We start from the raw sequence: 25,178 nt of genomic DNA, 5'->3' as shown, positions 1-25,178 counted from the left end.
AATTTTCCAAAGGAATAGTCCCCTGGGAGTGACCTTCTGCATTTGGGAAAAATCACTTAAGTGAACTCTGTTCATGATATGTGAACATATTAACACAAGGTCTGATGAAAGATGACTTTCATGTATGACAAAACCCACTGAAATGTTGTGAAGTAATTAGCCTCCAACTAATAAAAAAATTAAAAAAAAAAAAAAAGAAAGATGACTTTCATAAAATTTTCTGGTCTTAAAACTAATGCTTAGTGTTTCTTACCTATGTCAAATATAGAATCTTCATGCTTTCCTGGAGAAACAAAACCCTTGTTCCATATGGTCAATTCTACATGTTGAAGTAGTTGGGTTGCCTGTTGTGCAATGTAGTTTTTGCTTCCATTGTTCCTCAGCGTTTCCTTTCAAAGAAATAAAAACTAATTAGGTAGATGGTTATTGAAACTTTGAAAAGCAGGAATATACATAAGTGTGGTTGAGTGAGCCAGCCTCTTAATGAGAGTGGAGGAGAGTGGAAAAGCTGGCTTAAAATTCAATATTAAAAAAAAACTAAGATCATGTCCTCCAGTCCCATCACTTCATGGCAAACAGAAGGGCAAGTGACAGATTCCTTTTCTTGTGCTATAAAATCACTGCTGATGGTCACTGCAGCCATGAAATTAGAAGACGATTGCATCTTGGCAGGAAAGCTGTGACAAACCTAGGCAGTATGTTAAAAAGCAAAGACATCACTTCGCTGACAAATGTCCATATAGTCAAGACTATGTATGGTCTTTCCAGTAGTCATGCACAGATGTGAAAGCTGGACCATAAAGAAGGCAAAGCACCAAAGAGTTGATACTTTCAAACTGTGTTACTGGAGATGATTCTTGAGAGTCTTTTGGACAGCAAGGAGATCAAACCAGTCAATCTTAAAGGAAGTCAACCCTGAATGTTCATTAGAAGACCACCTGATGCAGAGAGCCAATTCATTGGAAAAGCCTCTGATGCTGGGAAAGATTGAGGGCAAAAGGAGAAGGGGCGACAGAGGATGAGATGGTTAGATAACATCACTGACTCAACAAACATGAATTTGAGCAAACTCCAGGAGTTATTGAAGGACAGGAGAGCCCGGTATGCTGCAGTCCATGGGGCTGCAAAGAGTCAGACACGACTTGGCGACTGAACAACAACAACAAGAAGTCATAGAGAGCCATGGTAGTATTCAAGCAGGAGAAAGGCATGGTAAGACGGATTGTTTTTCAAACCTAGGCTACACCTTACTTACCCAAATGTTGCCTGGTACCTGTGTCTCATTTCTGGCATCCTCTGAGAAAGAAAAGTAATAGTCAAATGAAATGTGGGAAATAACACACTCTAACATAGATCTTTCTTCCAATCACATTCAAGTTGAGTGTTTCCTTCTCTACCCAAATACCATCCTAATTTCATTCTAAGAATTCCCAAATCTCTTCTACAGTAGAATTTTCAAAGGGAATTAGGATGGGGTTTCTCATTCAAAAGTTCAGTCAGTAGGATTTATGGAGCACCTACTAAGAGGGAGGCTAAATCTTATAAACATAGGTGAATAAAGAGACAGATGCCATGATCTTTCACTGTTGATGGGAATGTGAATTGATATAGCCACTATGGGGAACAGTATGGGAGGTTCTTTAACAAGCTAAAAATAGAACTACCACATGACCCAGCAATCCCATCCTTGAGCACAGATCCTAAGAAAACCATAATTCAAAAAGACACAAGTACCCTAATGTTCACTGCAGCTGTATTTATAATAGCTGCAACATGGAAGCAACCTAGATGTACATCGACAGATGAATGGATAAAAAAGTTGTGGTATATATACACAATGGAATATTACTCAGCCATAAAAAGGAACGCATTTGAGTCAGTTCTAATGAGGTGGATGAACTAGAGCCAATTATACAGAGTGAAGTAAGTCAGAAAGAAAAAGATAGTATCATATTCTAGTGCATGTATATGGAATCTAGAAAAATGGTACTGAAGAATTTATTTACAGGGCAACGATGGAGAATCAGACATAGAGAAGAGACGTGGGGAATGGGGAGGAGAGGGTGAGATGTATGGGAAGAGTAACAAGGAAACTTACATCACCATATATAAAATAGATAGCCAACAGGAATTTACTGTATGGCTTAGGGAACTCAAACAGGGGCTCTGTATCAACCTAGAGGGGTGGGATGGGGAGGGAGATGGGAGGGAGGTTCAAAAGGGAAGGGATGTATGTATACCTATGGCTGATTCATGTTGAGATTTGACAGAAAACAACACAATTCTGTAAAGCAATTATCCTTCAATTAAAACAAAATAAATTTTAAAAACAAGCAAAAAACCTCAAAAAAAACTGTTGAAAATCAAAGACAAAGAGAAAAAAAGATTATCATCAGAAAGATTATCATCAGAAACAATGGAATCTAGAAAACAATGATTTCTTTAAAGTGAACAAAAATAACTAAGAATTAAGATAAAATACATTTTCAGATAAAACATAAAGTTTAAATATTAAATAATAATAAATAAGTAGAAGAAACAAACAAACGAAAGGAATGAAATTGGGTCATTTGTAGAGACATGGGTGGACCTAAATTCTGTCATACAGAGGAAAGTAAGTCAGAAAGAGAAAAACAAATACTGTATATTAACACATTTATGTGGAATCTAGAAAAATTTGTGGATGAGTCTGTTTGCAGGGCAGAAACAGAGAACAGACATGTGAACACGGAAGGGGTAGAGGGAATGAGATGAACTGGGAGACTGGGACTGACCTAAACACACCACCATGTGTCAAACGGATAGCTAGTGGGAACCTGCAGGACAGTGCAGGGAGCTCAGCCCAGTGCTCTGTGATAACCCGGATGGTGGGATGGAGGGGGTGGGAGGAAGGAGGTATGTGTATACACAGGGCTGATTCGCTTCATTGTGCAGCAGATACTAACACAGCATGGTAAAGCAACTATACTCCAGTTTTTTAAAAAGAGAGACAAAATATGTTCCCTTGCGGAGTCTGCAGCCTATGGCAAAGTTGCCAAGCAAATAATTGAGTGATTATAAGAGTCCAACATATTAATACATAGGATGAGACGACTTGGCAGTATACAGAAAAAGGCCATGTTTGGGGTGTGGAAAACCCTTCCCAGAGAAACCGGTGTTAATTGAGATAATAACAATCAGTTGTTGTCTACCTAGCATCGTATTTTTTTTTTTCTCTAGCATCGTATTTTAAGTGACACTGGCCACCTGATGTGAAATGCTGACTCACTGGAAAAGACCCTGATGCTGGGAAAGATTGAAGGCAGGAGGAGAAGGGGATGACAGAAGAGGAGATGGTTGGATGGCATCATCGACTCAATGGACATGAGTTTGAGCAAACTCAGGCATATAGTGAAGGACAGGGAAGTCTGGTGTGCTGCAGTCCATGGGGTCGCAGAGTCAGACATGACTGAAGAACAACAACAAAAGCATCTACTTGGAGGTGGTGACTGTTGCCATAGGCTTGAGTGAAATCTCCCAGGAAACGGTTACCAAGGACAATAATGGATTGAAGAGTGAGGACCAGGACAGATCTCTACCCTGTTACCCTAGCCTGAAATTGGTGAAACTCTCAAGGGATCTTCTCCTGCCTCCTTTTTCATGGTGGAGTATTTGATTACTGGAGTATTTGGAGATTCTTACCATAACATTCTGCATGATTCAATGTAAAGATACTAGCCACCCAGTTTAAGACAGGATAATGTGGGATACAGCTGCAGTAGTAATTTCCAATTCCATTTCTGCAATATGCTTTCTGCTTGCACTTTGCCCGCCCAGTCACACACTCATCAATATCTGTGAATCAAGAGAAAATATCATTAGAAAATATCACTTTTTATTCTCAAAAAACCATATTGTTTTCCCTTGCCCATGAGATCTCTCCTACCCAACATCACTTATAAATGTACCCAGAACATCTGTCCTTGGTTAAGATGATTCAATATAGAGATGACAATTCTCCTGAAGTTACCTTATAAAGCCAAAGTAATTTCTAGGATACACTGTTGAGTGAAATAAAGTTCAGAAGGCCTTCTCTGATGTCCTATCAAAAGGATCAAGATCATAGAAGACAAGGAAGGATTAAGAATCTCTCACAGATTAGATGAGGCAGGACTGAGATGACTAAATGCAATGTGAGACCCTGAAATGGCTCTTAGAAGAGGAAAATAAGGGGGGTGGATTTTAGGGGGAGAACTGGTAAAATCTGCATAAAGTGTCTAGTCCAGTTGATATTATTGTACCAATATTCATCCTCTGATTTTGCTCACTGTATGAAGGCTGTCATATCATTGGCTGACCTTAGAGAACTGAGGAAAAGCTCTACAGAATTCATTGCACTGTTTTGCAGTTTTTCTTTAAGTCTCAAACTGTTTCAAAATACAACGTCTAAAAAAATACATCCAATATTATATGATTCCAAGATAGAAAGTAGAATGGTGGGTGCCAGGGACTAGGGGGAGAGAAGAGGGAAGTTAGTGTTTAACGGGGAAAGAGTTTCAGTTCTGCAAGATGAAAAATGTTCTGTAGATGAACGGCAGCAATGGTTGCACAACAGTGTGAATGTACTAAATAACAGTGAAGTACAATAACAAAGTAGTCAATGAATAACAGTGAATAACAATAACAATGATTAAAATGTTGAATTGCATTATACATATTTTACTATAATTGAAAAAAACAATTTAAATAAATACATTATCATATGATTCCACTTATAGGAGGGCCCTAAAGGAGTCAAATTAACAGAGATAGAAAGTAGGATGGTGGTTGCCAAGGGCTGGGGGAGGAGTAGGAATGGAAATTTAGCATTTAATGGGTACAAGGTTTCCATTTGAGATGATGAGAAAGTTCTGTGGTTGGATGGTAGAGTTGGTTGCACAATAATGTGAATGTATTAAACACCACTGAAACATACACCTGGCTTCCCAAGTGGCTCAGTGGTGAAGAATCTGCCTGCCGATGCAGGAGATAGGAGACATGGGTTTGATCCCTGGATCGGGAAGATCCCCTGGAGAAGGAAATGGCAACACACTCCAATATTCTTGCCTGGGAAATCCCAAGGACAGAAGAGCCTGATGGGCTACAGTTCATGGGGTCTCAAAGAGTTGGACACGACTGAGCGACATGGTAAATTGTAACTTATACATTTTGCCACAGTAAAATGAAGTTTAAAAGGAATAAATGCATCTTAAATAGTCTACTATTTTCTGTTTTACCTAATGAATTGACACGACACCACCACCAAACAGTTAACCAGTCCCGGCAATTAGGATTCAGGAGTGGTAGTGCCCTTGGCATTTAGATTGACCTTTAGAATTTGTAGAAATTAAAGAGATTTGGCCAGAGCTGATGAGAGTAGTGAAAAGTGACACTGAAAAGCTAAGTTGGGACCACATCACAGAAGATGCTGAGTGATGAGAGAGTTTATTCATTTGTTACTTTGGGGAACACTTATTTGTTGGGCATCTGCCATGTGATATTGTTCTTTTTCCTATGCATTGAGTGATAAACAAAAGAGATTCTCCCTGCCCTTGTGGAATCCTCAGAACCACACCCCCCAAAAAAAAAAACCAATCACCAGTGCTTGAGACTTTAAGAGTCCAGGGTCCTGAGAACACCACTTTTCTCTGAAGAAGAACCAAGCCAATATCATGGCTCACTAAGCCAGCATTAGGATGCACATGAGAAGAAGGCAAGGGCTGGGGACTTCTATAGGGATGTGGAGGCAGTCCTGATACTTTCCACTTTGTAATATCATTGTACCATTGCAGTGTCAGCACCACTAGGTGACACAGTATTTGAGACTAAGAAGGTTGCCCCTGGTCCCTTTCAAATGCCAAGATGAATGCAGACTTCTTCTTTACCTTCACATTTCTGAGAGGACCCCTGAGACACAGACTGAAATCCATCTTTGCAAACGCAGGTGCCATTTTTGAGGCAGTTAGCATTTTCTGGGCACGGAGGACAGGAAACTGCAAGGAACATAGAATCCATTCATTCATTTGTTTGTTCATTTCATTCAAGAAATACTCATTGAGCACCTATGATGTACCAAATGCTGCAGTCGCAAGAACCTCCTCCTGGGAATAGCTTATTGGCATCCTTTTGGAATTCATCCTACTGTTGAACATAGATTCTCTCCATGCCCCACCCATTCCCCACCTCTGCCACCAATACCACTTTTGCTTGTCAGTAGAGCTTCCAGATTTCAGCACCTGTGTTTCCTTACTGAGGGCTTCCTCGGGCCACTAGCATCCTTTTTGAGCACCACATACTGGTTCTCAAGGTCTTCTTCCCCAAGGAGTAGTTTCCTCAAACAGTGATGGACTGACTGAGTCAGTGGATTAAAAATAAATCAGCTTCTCCTTCTAGATATGAATCAGCTAACCAGAATAATTAACAACAAAAACTGCAACAATAAAGCTGTTTTTTGCTACATGTATTGGGGGCTGGTGGTGCCAGAGAAGACTCTTGAGAGTCTCTGGGACGGCAAGGTGATCAAACCAGTCAATCCTAAAGGAAATCAACCCTGAATATTAACTGGAAGAACTGATGCTGAAGCTCCAATCCATTGGCCACCTTATGTGAAGAGTTGAGTCATTAGAAAAGACCCTGATGCTGGGAAAGATTGAGGGCAGGAGGAGAAGGTGTTGAGAGAGGATGAGATGGTTGTATGGCATCAGTGACTCAATGCACATGAGTTTGAGCAACTTCTGGGAGATGGTGAAGGACAGGAAAGCCTGGTGTGCTGCAGTCCATGGGATTGCAAAGAGTCAGACATGATTTAGTGATGGAAAAACAACAATGGAGGGCTGGAAAACAGGAAACATGAGGAGGATAACCAACAAGCAAATAGTGTAGAAAAGTGAGGTTCATGTATGCAACTACAAAAACAAACCAAGGTGTCTTTTTTTCTCATTGAAGTATGAAGTGTTTGCAATGTTAGTGAAGGACAAAGAAGCCTGGTATGCTGTGGTCCATGGGATTGCAGAGTAGGATATGACTGAGAAACTGATCAATAACAACATACTCACCTCCAGCCTTCTTTGCTTCCAATCCTGACAGAGCCAGGAGGACACTGAGACCTAGAAGAATGAGGGCAGAGATAAAGCAGATGGGAGATGCCCTGAGGCTTCACCTGGCTGAGGCCTCAGTGAGTTGGGGGACTTTGTCTCCTCTTGTCAAGTCATATGTGTGCTAGCTTCACTGTAGATTCTTCTAGACTGGCTATAAACACTAGTGTCACAGAAGAGCATCATAGAGTACTGATTACAGCTATCAGAGACTCTACACCCAAATCCAATGTGTGTGGGGGACAACGGGAGCTCCCTCAGCAATAAGCAATCCTCTGACACCAGCTGGGTATCCTATAATTATTTTTTTCCCAATTATTTTTATTAGTTGGAGGCTAATTACTTTACAATATTGTAGTGGTTTTTGCCATACATTGACATGAATCAGTCATGGATTTACATGTGTTCTCCATCCTGAACCCCCTTCCCACCTCCCTCCCCATCCCATTCCTCTGGGTCTTCCCAGTGCACCCGCCCTGAGCACTTGTCTCATGCATCCAACCTGGACTGGCGATCTGTTTCACACTTGATAATATACATGTTTCAATGCTGTTCTCTCAGATCATCCCACCCTTGCCTTCTCCCATAGAGTCCAAAAGTCTGTTCTATACATCTGAGTCTCTTTTTCTGTCTTGCATATAGGGTTATCGTTACCATCTTTCTAAATTCCATATATATGCGTTAGTATACTGTATTGGTGTTTTTCTTTCTGGCTTACTTCACTCTGTATAAGGGGCTCCAGTTTCATCCACCTCATTAGAACTGATTCAAATTAATTCTTTTTAATGGCTGAGTAATATTCCATGGTGTATATGTACCACAGTTTCCTTATCCATTCGTCTGCTGATGGGCATCTAGGTTGCTTCCACGTCCTGGCTATTGTAAACAGTGCTGCGATGAACATTGGTGTGCACGTGTTTCTTTCAGATCTGGTTTCCTCGGTGTGTATGCCCAGGAGTGGGATTCCTGGGTCATATGGCAGTTCTATTTCCAGTTTTTTAAGGAATTTCCGCACTGTTCTCCATAGTGGCTGTACTAGTTTGCATTCCCACCAACAGTGTAAGAGGGTTCCCTTTTCTCCACATCCTCTCCAACATTTATTGCCTGTAGACTTTTGGATAGCAGCCATTCTGACTGGCGTGTAATGGTACCTCATTGAGGTTTTGATTTGCATTTCTCTGGGTATCCTATAATTAAACTCAGCTCTTTTTTTCTTTTTCCCTCCCATTCTTTTTCAGATTTTTTTCTCATATAGATCATTACAGAGTATTGAGAAGAGTTTCCTGTGCTATAAAATAGATCCTTGTGCTATGCTAAATTGCTTCAGTTGTGTCCAACTCTTTGTGACCTTGTGGACCCACCAGGCTCCTCAGCCCATGGGATTCTCCAGGCAAGAATACTGGAGTGGGTTGCCATGCCCTCCTCCAAGGGATCTTCCCCACCCAGGGATCAAACCCACGTCTCTTATGTCTCCTGCATTGGCAGGTGGATTCTTTGCCTCTAATGCTACCTGGGAAACCTAAAATAGATCCTTATTTGTTATCTATTTTTTATTTTTGTAATGCAGCATGGCACGTGGGATCTTAAATTCTCCGACCAAAGATCAGACCTGTGCTCCCTGCAGTGGAAGCGCAGAGCCCTAACCACTGGGATAGGGAATTCCTCTATCTATTTTATATAGAGTAGTGTGTATGTGTCAATCCCAACCTCCAAATCTGTCCCTCTCAACTCAGTTCTGACACTAACTCCCCTGGAAGAGCATCAGATATCCCAGGTTAAGGGCTCAGTCCCAAAGACTTCAGATGCCCATCACAATTCCAAGTTGTCCCGTGGGCTTCTGACCAACTGGCTATGGATTGGATATTCCAATGACTCCCTCTTTGGATTCAATTAATTTGCTAGAGCAGCTCACAGAACTCAAAGAAGCCATGTACTTACTGGATTACCAGCTTATTGTAGGAGGATATTGGGCTTCCCAGGTGGCACTTGTGGTAAAGAACCTGCCTGCCGATGCAGGGGACATAAGAGACACGGGCATCCCTGGGTTGGAAAGATTCCCGGGACAGCATGGAAACCCACTCCAGTATTCTTGCCTGGAGAACCCCGTGGACAGAAGAGTCTGGCGGGCTACAGTCCATTGGGTCACAGTCGGACATGACTGAAATGACTTGGCATGCACGCATAGAAGAATATATCTCAGAAAGAGCCAATGGAAGGCACACACTGGGCAAGGTATGAGGAAGGGGGTGGGGATTCCGTGCCCCCTCCAGCCACTACTTTCCTCAAATCTCCATGTGTTCGCCAACCCAGAAGCTCTCCGAATCCCATCGTTTTGGGGCTTTTGTAGACACTTCATTGGGCATCCCTGGTGGTTCAGTGGTCAAGAATCTACCTGCCAATGCACGGGACGTAGGGTGGATCTCTGGTCCGGGAAGATCCCACATGCCATGGGGCAACCAAGCCAGTGTGCTGCAACTACTGAAGCCCGTGCACCCTAGAGCCAGCACTCCACAACAAGAGAAGCCCCCGCAATGAGAAACCTGTGCACCACAACCAGAAAGTAGTCTGCAAGCAGTGACGAAGATCCAGCACAGCTAAAAAAAAAAAAAAAACCAAACCCTCAAGCCTCTGCATTTTCCTTGTGAGTGCTTTTCTGACACATAAAGAAGAAATATGACCATAGGGTAGGGGTCAGCAAACTATGGCCTTGGGCCAAATGCAGACCCTTGCCTGGTTTTTGTGCAGCCCATGAACTAAGAATTGTTCTTAGTGGTTTTTAAATATATATATTTTTTAATCAAGGAGAATATAGTGCATGCATGGAATGTGGAAATTACCTGAAATTCCCATTCCTATGTCTATAAATCAAGCTTTATTGGAACACGGCAGTGCCCATCCGTTCAGGAAAGGTCGGTGGCTGCTTTTATTTGTTTACTTTTTTGTGGGGGGTTTCCAATGCAGTTTTGTGAAAACCCCACTAGAAAAATTCCAAAAGATCTGTCCCACTCTGTGGCTGCTTTTATAAAGCAACAAGCAGAGTTGAGGCATTAAGACAGAGATCCAAATGGCCCACAAAGCTGAGAATAGTGATTACCTGGATCTTTACAGAAAGAAAAAATAAGTTCACTTCTGTCATAAACTAATGGCTATCACTTGCTTGCCTCTAAGAACTGCTTACAAACGGCCTAGGCTTAAACTGTATTTGATTCCTCCAGTGGTATTTTTTATTATCTTGAAGTCTCTAAAGCCCAGAGCAGACAGGTGGGTAGGTTCCAGTTACTATAATATACTAAGCAATGGTCCTCCAAGCTTGGACCTGCATAGTGGTCAGTCAGCATGTTAGATGCTTGCCATGTCCCCTAAGCCTACCCAGAAAGGGGTTGCGCAGTAAGCAGATAACATATGTGAAAGTAAAAGTGAAGTCGCTCAGTTGTGTCCGACTCTGCGACCCCATGGACTGTAGCCTACCAGGCTCCTCAGTCCATGGAATTTTTCAGGCAAGAGTACTGGAGTGGGTAGCCATTGCCTTCTACAGGGGATCTTCCCAACCCAGGGATCGAACCTGGGTCTCCCGCACTGCGGGCAGACACTTTACCGTCTGAGCCACCAGGGAAGCTTCCTGTATCTTTCTGTAAAAGGGTGTTTTTCTGCAGCCCGTGAAGGGCATCAAGAAGCACAGGAACAGGACTGGAAGATACACAGCCCAGATTCTTTGCCCTTCTAAGACACATTACACCCTGAAAGGATACCCAGGAGTACCAGTTATCCACAGTGCTAACCCCTCACCGTCACTCTTCTCTCTTCCCTCTTTGGCTTCCTTTCCCAAAGGACCCTAAAACCTTCCTATTTGTGCTCATTCGCTTCAGTTGTGTCCAATTCTTTGGGACCCTACGGACCGTAGCCCACCAGGATCCTCTGTCCATGAGATTCTCCAGGCAAGAATACTGGAATGGGTTGCCATGCCCTTCTCCAGGGGATCTTCCCCATCGAGCGCTCGAACCCACATCTCTTATGTCTCCTTCATTGGCAGGCATGTTCTTTACTACTAGCACCATCTGGGAAGCCTAAATTAATTAAACCTAAGTTTTTGTCTCAGTTCTGCTTTGGAGGAGAGCAACTAAGAGACTTAGTATCAGACTTTGGAGTAGGACACACACACAGGAATTTCTGGAGAAAGTGCCAAATTCTGGAAAGCAACCGAAGCTGGGGTACCCAGGGTACTGGAGGGTGGAGAGAATTCTTTGTTCTACTCACCAGAGAGTAGCAACAGGCACCTGCTTCCCATAGCAGTCGAGGTTCCTGGAACGACAACCTTAGAAGCACTCCCAAGCAGGATGTGACAAGGGTTCCTGGGATAAATAAGCCCCATGAGGATTTATTTTGGATGGTCACAAAATTTAGCAGGCAGGTGGTTCGTTGTTTATCAAAACCCTTTCATTTCTATCTGTCTTTTGACTCAACAACTCCAATTCTGGGAAATAAGCAAGGTTCTACAAGGATGATTATAGCATAATGGCTTCTAGAAGCAAGGTTAGTAGTAGTCGTCGTCGTCACTCAGTCCTATTCGACTCTTTGCCACCCTTTGGACTGTAGCCTGCCAGGCTCCTCTGTCCATGGGATTCTCCAGGCAAGAACGCTGGAATGGGTTGCCATGCCTTCAGGAGATCTTCCCAACCCAGGGGTCAAACCTGCATTTCTTAAGTCTCTTGCACTAGCAGGGAGGTTCTTTATCACTAATGCCACTTGGGAAGCCCAAACCCCCTTGTCGCCTAGGTCTAAACTTGGAATATAAATAAATGAGGCCATTTGGGGATCTGGAGGGAATAATTAGAACGCTGGAGATCTGGAGACCATGGACTTTACCTCGAGACATTCTGTATGTTGGCATGTGCCAGGAGTTACACTTTGTTACTTCCTGATCCTTTCCCTTCTCTCAACATTCATTTCCCTTTTTGACTATACTTCCCTTCCAAAAGCCTACCCTAAGATAAACTATAGAAACTCTCAATGTGGAGAAACCCAGTCTAGTTAATGGTTATTCTTTTTTTTTAAAGACTCTTTCGAAACCAGTTTAACTGAAGTGAATATCGTATGTGAAAAGGGTGATAATATTTTTCGGAAGAGCTGAGACCTCTAGTGATGTTGATTTCTTTTTTTTTAACCACTTTACTGAGGGATGGTCATCATGTAAAAAGCATGCAAAAGTACATATTTTATGTATATAACTTGATAAGCTTAGAAATAAATATATACATATGAAACTATCACTACCATCAAGGACATAAACATATCCATCATATCTGAAATTATCCTCCTGCCCTCTTTATGATTTGAGTGTGTGTGTGTGTGTGAATAACACTTAACATAAGATCTACCCTCTTAGAAAATTTTAAGTATACAATACAACATCATTAGCTATAGACATTAAGCTGTCACTGGAGTTTTTCATCTTGTGTAATTAAAACTTTATACCCTATGACCTTCCCCTCCCATCTCCCTCCCTCCCCTGGAAAACATCATTCTAGTCTCTGCTTCTAAGCATTTGACTACCATAGTTTCTACATCTAAGTGAGATCATATCGTATTTGTTCTTTGGGTCTGTTTATTTCACATATCTAGCAACATTGATTTAGAGAGTTTGTTGTTTTTTTTTTTTTTTTAAAAAAAAGACCTATTATAAAAAATACATTTTACTTCACAAAGATAGAGAGAAAAATGAACCAAGTTTCACAAAGCAGTATTTGCTTCAGACTCTGTTCATTGAAACTTTATTTTAGTTCTTCTTAAGCCCCTCAACACACAATTCATGATTTCTTTTGGGTATTTGAAAACATTTTACTATGTTCTATACGTACTAAACTGAAATGGGGAAATAAATATGAAACAATGTCCCTAGAGCATCTTTCAAGAGATAAAGCATGGCAAAACCAGTACAATATTGTAAAGCAATTATTCTCCAATTAAAAATAAATAAATTTTAAAATAAATTTAAGTTTAAAAATAAAGCAACAGGACATCGAACGAGCTATCCTTTAAAATCTTTCCAGAGCCAGTGTATTATTTTAAGACCCAAGCTCACAAGCAAAGCACATTCTATTTTCCATGGAAAAAACACAAAACCAGTTCCTCCTTACCCACAAGACGAAAGTCCTCGCTGGTCACCCAGTCTGGTAGCTTCTCCGAGCTAACAGCAACCAAAACAGGAAGTACATCTCTTCTTATCTCGAGCTTTAGTTTCTCAAGGAGTCTTGTGGCTGCATGAGATGACTACGGGCATTAGTAGTGAGGTGGTAACATGCAGGAAAGCCAAGGCCCCGCAAATGGAGGAAATAGGCTGCAGAGGCAGACATTTTTTATCTTTCTCTTAAGCAGCAGAAATGCAAAAACGTTGTCTGAGGAGGCCTTACAAATAGCTGAGAAAAGAAGAGAAACTAAAGGCAAAGGAGACAAGGAAAGATATGCCCATTTGGATGCAAAGTTCCAAAGAATAGCAAGGAGAGATAAGAAAACCTTCCTCAGTGATCAATGCAAAGAAATAGAGAAAAACAATAAAATGGGAAAGATTAGAGATCTCCTCAAGAAAATTAGAGATACCAAGGGAAAATTTCATGCAAATATGAGCACAATAAAGGACAGAAATAGTATGGACCTAACAGAAGCAGAAGATATTAAGAGGAGGTGGCAATAATACACAGAAGAATGATACAGAAAAGATCTTCATGACCCAGATAACCACAATGGTGTGGTCACTCACCTAGAGCCAGACATCCTAAAATGCCAAGTCAAGTGGGCCTTAGGAAGCATCACTATGGACAAAGCTAGTGGGGATGATGGAATTCCAGTTGAGCTATTTCAAATCCTAAAATATGATGCTGTGAAAGTGCTGCATTCAATATGACTACAAATTTGGAAAACTCATCAGTGGCCACAGGACTGGAAAAAGTCAGTTTTCATTCCAATCCCAGAGAAAGGCAATGCCAAAGAATGTTTGAACTACCTCACAATTGCATTCATCTCACACGCTAGCAAAGTAATGCTCAAAATTCTTCAAGCCAGGCTTCAATAGTACCTGAACCGTGAATTTCCAGATATTCAGGCTGGATTTAGAAAAGGCAGAGGAACCAGAGATCAAATTGCCAACATCTGTTGGATCATCAAAAAGCAAGAGAATACCAGAAAAACATCTACTTCTGCTTTATTGATTACGCCAAAGCCTTTGACTGTGTAGATCACAACAAATTGTGGAAAATTCTGAAAGAGATGGGAATACCAGACCACCTAACCTGCCTCTTGAGAAATCTGAATGCAGGTCAAGAAGCAACAGTTAGAACTAGACATGGAATAGCAGACTGAATCCAAATTGGAAAAGGAGTAAGCCTGTATATTGTGACCCTGCTTATTTAACTTCTATGTAGAGTACATCAAGCCAAATGCTAGGCTGTATGAAGCACAAGCTGGAATCAAGACTGCCAGGAGAAATACCAATAACCTGAGATATGCAGATGACACCACCCTGATGGCAGAAAGCTAAGAAGAACTAGAGAGTCTCTCGATCAAAGTGAGAAGAGAGTGAAAAAGCTGGTTTAAAACTCAGCATTCAAAAAACAAAGATCATGGCATCTTGTCCCATCACTTCATGGCAAATAGATGGCGAAACAATGGAAACAGTGACAGACTTTATTTTCTTGGTCTCCAAAATCACTGCAGACAGTGACTGCAGCCATGAAATTAAAAGACACCTGCTCCTTGGAATAAAAGCTATGACAGACCTAGACAGCATGTTAAAAAGCAGAGACATTACTTTGTTGACAAAGGTCCGTCTAGTCAAAGCTATGGTTTTTCCAGTAGTCATGTATGGATATGAGAGTTGGACTATAAAGAAAGCTGAGCACTGAAGAATTGATGCTTTTGAACTGTGGTGCTGGACAAAACTCTTGAGAGTCTCTTGGACTGCAAGGAGATCCAACCAGTCCATCCTAAAGGAAATCAGTCCTAAATATTCACTGGAAGGACTGATGCTGAAACTCCAATACTTTGGCCACCTGACTGAACTGACTCCTTGGAAAAGACCCTGATGCTGGGAAAGATTGAAGGCAGAGGAGAAGGGGACAACAGAGGATGAGACAGTTGGGTGATATCACTGATTTGATGGACATGAGTCTGAGTAAGCTCCAGGAGTTGGTGATGGACAGGGAAGCCTGGCATGCTGCAGTCTATTGGGTCTCAAAGAATCAGACACGACTGAGTTACTGAACTGAATTGAACTAAGTGGCAGGAGGGCAAGAGTCAGATTTTTTCCCCTTTTCTACACAAAATTAAAAGGAGGTTTCTTTTAAAATTCTGTGTTGCCTGAAATACAAAGGATCATAAGAGACTACTACCAGCAGCTCTATGCCAATAAAATGGACAACTTGGAAGAAATGGACAAATTCTTAGAAAAGTATAACTTTCCAAAACTGAACCAGGAAGAAATAGAAGATCTTAACAGAGCCACCACAAGCAAGGAAATTGAAACTGTAATCAGAAATCTTCCAGCAAACAAAAGCCCAGGACCAGATGGCTAGCTGAATTCTACCAAAAATTTAGAGAAGAGCTAACACCTATCTTACTCAAACTCTTCCAGAAAATTGCAGATGAAGGTAAACTTCCAAACTCATTCTATAAGGCCACCATCAGCCTAATACCAAAACCAGACAAAGATGCCACAAAAAAAGAAAACTACAGGCCAATATCACTGATGAACATAGATGCAAAAATCCTTAACAAAATTCTAGCAAACAGAATCCAACAACATATTAAAAAAATCATACACCATGACCAAGTGGGCTTTATCCCAGGAATGCAAGGATTCCTTAATATCCACAAATCAATCAATGTAATACACCACATTAACAAATTGAAAGATAAAAACCATATGATTATCTCAATAGATGCAGAGAAAGCCTTTGACAAAATTCAACACTCATTTATGATTAAAACTCTCCAGAAAGCAGGAATAGAAGGAACATACCTCAACATAATAAAAGCTATATATGACAAATCCACAGCAAGCATTACTCTCAATGGTGAAAAATTGAAAGCTTTTCCCCTGAAATCAGGAACAAAACAAGGGTGCCCACTCTCACCACTACTATTCAACATAGTCTTAGAAGTTTTGGCCACAGCAATCAGAGCAGAAAAAGAAGTAAAAGGAATCCATATAGGAAAAGAAGAAGTGAAACTCTCGCTGTTTGCAGATGACATGATCCTCTACATAGAAAACCCTAAAGACTCTACCAGAAAATTACTAGAGCTAATCAATGAATATAGTAAAGTTGCAGGATATAAAATTAACACACAGAAATCCCTTGCATTCCAATACACTAACAATGAGAAAACAGAAAGAGAAATTAAGGAAACAATATCATTCACCATTGCAACAAAAAGAATAAAATACTTAGGAGTATATCTACCTAAAGAAACAAAAGACCTATACATAGAAAACTATAAAACACTGATGAAAGAAGTCAAAGAGGACACAAACAGATGGAGAAACATACCGTGTTCATGGACTGGAAGAATCAATATTGTCAAAATGGCTATCCTACCCAAAGCAACCTATAGATTCAATGCAATCCCTATCAAGCTACCAAAGGTATTTTTCACAGAACTAGACCAAAGAATTTCACAATTTGTATGGAAATACAAAAAACCTGAATAGCCAAAGTAATCTTGAGAAAGAAGAATGGAACTGGAGGAATCAACCTGCCTGACTTCAGACTCTACTACAAAGCCACAGTCATCAAGACAGTATGGTACTGGCACAAAGACAGAAATATAGATCAATGGAACAGAATAGAAAGCCCAGAGATAAATCCACGAACCTATGGACACCTTATCTTTGACAAAGGAGGCAAGGATATACAATGGCAAAAAGACAACCTCTTTAACAAGTGGTGCTGGGAAAACTGGTCAACCACTTGTAAAAGAATGAAACTAGAACACTTTCTAACACCATACACAAAAGATAAACTCAAAATGGATTAAAGATCTAAATGTAAGACCAGAAACTATAAAACTCCTAGAGGAGAACATAGGCAAAACACTCTCCGACATAAATCACAGCAGGATCCTCTATGACCCACCTCCCAGAATATTGGAAATAAAAGCAAAACTAAACAAATGGGACCTAATGAAACTTAAAAGCTTTTGCCCTACAAAGGGAACTATAAGTAAGGTGAAAAGACAGCCCTCAGATTCGGAGAAAATAATAGCAAATGAAGCAACAGACAGAGGATTAATCTCAAAAATATACAAGCAACTCCTGCAGCTCAATTCCAGAAAAATAAATGACCCAATCAAAAAATGGGCCAAAGAACTAAACAGACGTTTCTCCAAAGAAGACATACAGATGGCTAACAAACACATGAAAAGATGCTCAACATCACTCATTATCAGAGAAATGCAAATCAAAACCACAATGAGGTACCATTACACGCCAGTCAGGATGGCTGCTATCCAAAAGTCTACAAGCAATAAATGCTGGAGAGGGTGTGGAGAAAAGGGAACCCTCTTACACTGTTGGTGGGAATGCAAACTAGTACAGCCACTATGGAGAACAGTGTGGAGATTTCTTAAAAAACTGGAAATAGAACTGCCATATGACCCAGCAATCCCACTTCTGGGCATACACACTGAGGAAACCAGATCTGAAAGAGACACGTGCACCCCAATGTTCATCGCAGCACTGTTTATAATAGCCAGGACATGGAAGCAACCTAGATGCCCATCAGCAGATGAATGGATAAGGAAGCTGTGGTACATATACACCATGGAATATTACTCAGCCATTAAAAAGAATTCATTTGAATCAGTTCTAATGAGATGAATGAAACTGGAGCCCATTATACAGAGTGAAGTAAGCCAGAAAGATAAAGAACATTACAGCATCCTAACACACATATATGGAATTTAGAAAGATGGTAATGATAACCCTATATGCAAAACAGAAAAAGAGACACAGATGTACAGAACAGACTTTTGGTCTCTGTGGGAGAATGTGAGGGTGGGATATTTCAAAAGAACAGCATGTATACTATTTATGGTGAAACAGATCACCAGCCCAGGTGGGATGCATGAGACAGGTGCTCGGGCCTGGTGCACTGGGAAGACCCAGAGGAACCGGGTGGAGGGGGAGGTGGGAGGGGGGATCGGGATGGGGAATACGTGTAAATCTATGGCTGATTCATATCAATGTATGACAAAAAATAAATAAATAAATTAAAAAATAAATAAATAAATAAAAAGTATTCATTTGAATCAGTTCTAATGAGATGGATGAAACTGGAGCCCATTATACAGAGTGAACTAAGCCAGAAACTTAAAGAACATTACAGCATACTAACACATATATACGGAGTTTAGAAAGATGGTAATGATAACCCTATATGCAAAACAGAAAAAGAGACACAGATGTACAGAACAGAATTTTGGACTCTGTGGGAGAAGGTGAGGGTGGGATGTTTCGAGAGAACAGCATGTATATTATCTATAGTGAAACAGATCACCAGCCCAGGTGGGCTGCCTGAGACAAGTGCTCGGGCCTGGTGCACTGGGAAGACCCAGAGGAATCGGGTTGAGAGGGAGGTGGGAGCGGGGATCGGGATGGGGAATACATGTAACTCCATGGCTGATTCATGTCAATGTATGACAAAACCCACTGCAATGTTGTGAAGTAATTAGCCTCCAACTAATAAAAATAAATGAAAAAATAAATAAATAAAATAAAATAAAATTCTGTGTTGCTATGACAACACCTGGTTACACCTAAGCTTAACTTTTCTCAAACCTTGGGCTAACCAATGCATATTTCTTATGGAAATGCTTTTCTTAAGCTATGTTAATGAACTACGTATTTACCTTAGACTCCGTCTTTCTTCAAGTCAGTTCTGCCCAAGACTCAGAACCGACTTGACAAATCAGTATGTTTTACTCAACAAACCAGTATTTTTATTCATGCTAATATTCTCTTAAGCTATATTAATGAGACTATGTATTTGCTTGGAAATCTGGCTTTCTTCAAGATTCATGTCAATCATTTTATTGCCCGAGATGACTCGCCTTGTGCCAATGTTATCTTAAAATGCATGTTGTGGGTGAGGGGCCTGGTGCCACTCTCTGAGTTATGAGACATTTCCTTTCTCTAATTAGTAGCCTGCTAGTAGGTATATAGCTTCCTGCTAAAGACTAGCAGGGGGGCACTCATTCTGCCCCGTTCTGATGTCTATGTCAGAAGCTTTCTCTATCTCTTTTATACTTTAATAAAACTTTATTACACAGAAGCACCAAGTGATCAAGCCTTGTCACTGGCCCTGGATTGAATTCCTCTCCTCCGGAGGCCAAGAATCCCAGCGTTTTTCATGGCTGTGTAACAACCTTTCAGTAGGAGCACTTGCATAATGGGTCCATTAGTTCTCTTTTCATCCAAGTAATTTAAATAGTACATTATCAGGATGGACCATACTTCAGAAAATGAATTTGGAAATGATGATGGTGGCCAAGGAGGAAAACCAGGTAATGGCGAGTGGTCCCAGTCTCCATCGATGCCAAGAAAATAGATCCAACTTTGAGAAGGCTCCTTTAATGAGAGGGTGGAAGTCCAGAGTGTGGAAGAGTGTGATAAACTTTATGTTACCCAGTTCCCTGTTATCCTTTCATTTCTCAGTTTACCACTTCTGCAACATGACTACCTATAACTCTGGTCTTAGAGACAGGGCCACCCAATATGTTATTGTTGTTGTTTAGTCACTAGGTCGTGTCCAACTCTTTTGTGACACCATGGACTGTAGCCCACCAGGCTCCTCTGTCCATAGGATTCTCCAGGCAAGAATACTGGAGTGAGTTGCCATTTCCTTCTCCAGGGCATTTTCCTCACCCAGGAATCAAACCTACAGCTCCTCCTGCATGTCCTGCATCGCAGGCAGATTCTTCTACTATTGAGCCACTGGGGACACCCCATGTAATTAAACTCAACCACTTGGCTGGTAAAATTCATGACTGGTTCCATTAATATGGTGTCCTGAAATTGTCTTCTCATTCATATGAAAAGAGTCTTGGTAATGATCCACCACAAATATTGCAAACATCTCCTAGTTTGACAAGTTCAAATATACATTTAGTGATTGATATCTTGCCTTGGTTTTAATATAGTTGTGAAACATATCCCTGTTGACCTTAAAAATAAAGCAGTCCAATTAATGTAACATTGTAAATGCTTCAATAAAAATTTTTTTTAAATAAAGAAAAAATAAAACTGCCAGTTATTTTACCAGAAAAATTAGTTTGTTTGGAAATAGCAGAGAATTGCAATATGGGACAAGCGTGCTATAGCAAAAACTATATGTAAGTCCAGAGATGCGAAGAAGAGGAACTGCTGTTTTAGAGGGGAAGGCAGTTGGAAAGGGTTATTGTAAGCAAAGAATCTGGGAGTTGAAAGTGTAGTGGCTTTTCATTGGCTGGGCTGTTCCCAAGCAAGAAGAAAACCTTCCTTCCTCCCACTGGCTAATAAAGCAGTAGTTTTCCTGTTGAAAATGCCAAGTACCTCTCTTCCTGTTTGAGGTCTGCAGATGGCAGTGAATGGTAAGGCATGACAGCTCCCCTTTCTGGCTTTTCCAACTCCATTTAAAATAAGGTTTCCTTTATTTAGTTTCACATCCTTGCAATGAGTGTCTTTCAGTTTCCTGTTTCTTGTTATAAATTAATTAGAGTCAATGCAGTAAAATATTCAAATAATACCAAGATATGGCTGTATAGGTAGGCTGGCAGTCAACCCCTCTGGTAGTATTCAAAATATTTGCTTCATGTGATACTCAAAAAATGTTTCTTTTGATATAATACAGCCTTGTAAATCAACCATACTTCAATAAAATTTTTTAAAAATTACAGTTATTAAAACATGGGAAAAAGTTTATTTTGCATGGCAACTGAAAGGTTTAGATCTATCTTTGTCAGCTGAGGTGAAGTGAAAATTGTCTAAATATTAAACTGAAATGCCTGAATCCAAGAGAAGTCTATGAAATTCTGCGTATTCTGTGTGCTCGAAGATCAGTCTGCAAGTGAGAGATTATTTGCATGAACAGATGCAAGAATTACCCATCTTTGTGTGTAGTCCACCCATGCTGGCTCTACACTTGGCCAGGTAACTGACTTTGGCCAGTGGAATAGCAAGTTAACAGGATACAAGCAGAGATTTGAAAAATGCTCACGCACTGGGGCTTTCCCTCTCCTGATGCACTTGAAACCCTAAGATCACCATGTAAATGAGCCCAAGTTAGCTTGCTAGAGAATGAGAGGCCATGTGGAAGAGAACCAGGGTTGTCTAGTCAATAATTCCTCACCCTGATTGCCTACCTGCCAGATCTAGGAGTGGGCTGTTTAATCATCCAGCAAACAGCTGACCCACCAACTGACCGAAAATGCATGAAAGAACCAGTCCAGACCAGCCAGGTAGACTAGACCAGAAGAAATCACTTGCCAACCCACAAAATCATGAACAGAATAATAGAGTTGTTATTTTAAGCAAATGAAATTTGGGGACTGTTTGCTGCACAGCCAAGTCTAACTGATACATTTCACAAAGTGGACTGGAAGGAGTTCTTTCCACACATGTTGCCAGGCATCATACCATGTGACTTCACCTCCCATCCTTTAGGATTGGACCATGGTTTGTTCTATGGGCACCAATAACCTATGATGTATCCCAAGCAGAGAAGTCTGTCTTAGAGCAGTTCTCTCTATTGGATGTTGATTGATCAATCCATTCAAGTTGTGTCTCTCTTGAAGAGTTTGAACCTAAAGCCCCTAGAGAGGGATCCAGGCAGACAATGCAGTGTCCCATGAACCAATGAACAAACTGCAAAACAACAAAAGCAGAGGTCATCAGACAGGAGAATCTGCTGATGACCTCCTTCTTTAATCTCTCCTTCAGCTATCTCATCCTTCCTTGGTCAAGCAGTAGCCTGTCACACATCACAGGATTCCAGTTCTTTCCTTCACCAACCAAGGGAGCAAATGTTCCCTCTAAGGAACAGTTCAATAGGGTATGGCCAACCTCTCAAACTTTAATAAACGTGAGACCGTTCAATTTGAATGACTGTGAAAGAATCTGCTCTCCATCCTAGCATCCTTTTAGATGCTGCTCTGTGTACTTGGAGTTGTCCTGTATTGATCATATAATCAGGCCCTTCTTGTGCTGTCTCTTCCAGTTGGGTTTGGAAGACAAATAACAAGACAAATGTCAGTGGTAGCCACTTGACCAATCTCTGACAAAGGGTCATATAGTGAAAGCTATGGTTTTTCCAGTAGTCATGTACAGATATGAGAGTTGGACCCTAAAGAAGGCTAGGTGCCAAAGAATTGATGCTTTCTAATTGCGGTGCTGGAAAACGCTCTTGAAGTCCCTGGGACAGCAAGATCAAACCAGTCAATCCTAAAGGAAATCAGCTCTGAATATTCATTGGCAGGACTGATGCTGAAGCTGGAGCTCCAGTACTTTGGCCACCTGATGTGAAGAATCAACTCATTGGGAAAGACCCTGATGCTGGGAAAGATTGAAGGCAGGAGGAGGAGGGGGTGACAGGATGAGATGGTTAGATGGCATCACTGACTCGATGGACGTGAGTTTGAGCAGACTCCGGGAGATAGTGAAGGCTAGGGAAGCTTGGTGTGCTACAGCCGTGGGATCACAAAGAGTTGGACACAGCTGAGTGACTGAACAACAACAACGCCACTTGAAGGAGGGAAGAAGGATTTAAAAAAGAGAGATGGGGATATTTATTTTCCCAGCTCCTTCTGTCCAGCAGGGACTGCTCATCTGGACAGAGGTTGGATTCTTCTCTCACAGGCTAAAGCCCTTTCCAGTTTCCTATACTTGCTCCATCCAGATTCTCCCTTAAGCCAAGAAGTTATAAGAACCCCACCTCCCCCACTGCTATTATACTTCCAGGTGCCCCACTCTCCTTTATTTCCTTTAAACCTGTTGTGGGTTTTTTAAAAAGCGTTTAATTAATTAATTTATTTCCTCTTTTTGGCAGCACTTGATCCTTGTTGCTGTGCACAAGCTTTCTCTAGTTGCAGTGTGCAGGCTTCTCATTGAGGTGGCTTCTCTTATTGCAGAGCCCAGGCTCTAGAGCACAGGCTCAGTAGTGTGGTGCATGGGGTTAATTGCCCCATGGCATGTGAAATCTTTCCAGACCAGGGATAAAACCTGTGTCCCCTGCATTGGCAGAAGGATTCTTAACCACTGGACCAGCAGGGAAGTCTGATATTGTGTTTTAAAATAAGAAATATGTATTTGGTCTTCATCCTATTTCTGGCACAGAGCTTCTAAAAGCCTTGGAACTTCCTGAGTGATGAGAGCAATGGGAACATCTTTTATTACAATATCTTGTCTTTGATTCCTGAAACCACTTTAGAGCCATAGAGGTGAATATTATTGTTGTTGTTCAGTCACTCAGTCATGTCTGGCTCTTTGCGACTCAATGGATTATAGCACACCAAGCTTCCCTATCCTTCACTATCTCCTGGAGTTTGCACAAACTCATGTCCATTGAGTCGGTGATGCCATCTAACCATCTCATCCTCTGTCACCCCCTCCTCCTCCTGCCTTCAATCTTTCACAGCATCAGGGTCTTTCCCAATGAGTTGACTCTTCACATCAGGTGGCCAAAGTATTGGAGCTCCAGCTTCAGCATCAGTCTTTCCAATGAATATTCAGGGTTGGTTTACTTTGGGATTGACTGCTTTGATCTCCTTGCTGTTCAAGGGGCTCTCAAGAGTCTTCTCCTACACCACAGGTCAAAAGCATCAGTTCTTCAGTGCTCTGCTTTCTTTACGGTCCAACTCTCACATCCATACATAACTACTGGAAAAACCATAGCTTTGACTAGATGGACCTTTGTTGGCAAAGTAATGTCTCTGCCTTTTAATATGCTGTCTAGAGGTGAATATGAATTATACATAACAAGCCCCTTTCCACCACAACTGCATTTATGTTAATGAGGCGACTTTGGGAAAGTACCTAATGGTTGGGGCTGGTTGCCAGTGGAGCCAACCACATAATGAAAGGTAGGAACTTTCAGTCACATCCTCCTGATTTCCAGGGAGGGGAAAGGGGCTCGAGGTCAAATCAGTCACCAATGGCAACAATTTAATCAGTCATTCCTATGTTATGTCCCATGCTCATGCTCAGTCGTGTCTGACTCTTTGCCACTTCATTGGACTGTGGTCCAACAGGCTCCTCTGTCCTTGGAATTTCCCAGGCAAGAATACTGGAGTGGGTTGCCATTTCCTCCTCCAGGAGATCTTCTTGACCCAGGGACTGAACCCGCGTCTCCTGTGCCTCCTGCATTGCAGGCAAGTTCTTTACCCACTGAGCCATCAGGGAATGCTATGTAATGAGCCTCTATAAAAACTCAAAAGGTTGGGATTCAGAGAGCTTCTGGGTTGGTGAACACATGAAGATTTGGGAAGAGGGAACAGAAATAATGTGTGCTTTCCCAGTAACTTGTCCTATGCATCTCTTCCATTTGACAAATCTTGAGTTATACCTTTGATAATAAACCAGTAATCTAGTAAGTAAAATGTTTTCTGAATTTTGTGAGCCATTCTAGCAAACTCATGGAACTCATGGAGGGGGTCGTGGGAACCTCTGATCTGTAGTCAGTTGGACAGAATCACAGGTCACAACTTGGACTTGTGTTGGCATCTGAAACTGGGAGTTGGGGGCGGGGCAGTCTTGTGGGACCAAGCCCTGAACTTACAATGCTACCTCTGGGTAGACAGTATCACAATTGAGTTGAATTGTTGGACTCCCAGCTGGTGTCAGAGAATGGTTTTGTGAAAACCACACACATTGGAACTAGGTTCAGAACTGCTTTTATCTGCCCACACTATGAAGTCTCTTCATTAAGCCCTCTCTGTTTAATCCACTTGACTGGTCCAGCTGCTTCTCACCAGGTCACTAACTAATACACACCCTGGCACTCTAGCATGTCTACCATTCTACCAAGAAGCTAAACTTTTCTCTTT

The 25,178-nt window shown here is 41.4% G+C and overlaps 1 protein-coding gene and 1 non-coding gene across 2 annotated transcripts in view; both read right to left on the bottom strand.

The window, feature by feature from the left end:
• The window catches only part of LOC122440316 (adhesion G protein-coupled receptor E4-like), a 36,649-nt gene extending 23,359 nt beyond the window's left edge, over positions 1 to 13,290 (bottom strand). The window contains exons 1-7 of the mRNA XM_043466398.1: positions 13,247 to 13,290; positions 11,367 to 11,461; positions 7,074 to 7,124; positions 5,904 to 6,011; positions 3,682 to 3,834; positions 1,256 to 1,296; positions 254 to 389 (exon numbers count right to left, since the gene is read on the bottom strand). Coding sequence (XP_043322333.1) covers positions 254 to 389; positions 1,256 to 1,296; positions 3,682 to 3,834; positions 5,904 to 6,011; positions 7,074 to 7,124; positions 11,367 to 11,397 — 520 coding nt within the window. The 5' untranslated portion in view covers positions 11,398 to 11,461; positions 13,247 to 13,290. The remainder of the gene's footprint in view (positions 1 to 253; positions 390 to 1,255; positions 1,297 to 3,681; positions 3,835 to 5,903; positions 6,012 to 7,073; positions 7,125 to 11,366; positions 11,462 to 13,246) is intronic.
• LOC122441116 lies at positions 10,056 to 10,120 on the bottom strand. Its single transcript, XR_006269255.1, has one exon. It is a non-coding gene; the product is annotated as a U7 small nuclear RNA (small nuclear RNA).
• Positions 13,291 to 25,178: the final 11,888 nt, after the last annotated feature.

Source organism: Cervus canadensis, chromosome 4 (assembly GCF_019320065.1).
Source record: "Cervus canadensis isolate Bull #8, Minnesota chromosome 4, ASM1932006v1, whole genome shotgun sequence".
Lineage (NCBI taxonomy): Eukaryota > Metazoa > Chordata > Mammalia > Artiodactyla > Cervidae > Cervus > Cervus canadensis.
The sequence above is the reverse complement of the archived record's forward strand: the minus strand, read 5'-3'. Positions and strand labels throughout refer to the sequence as shown.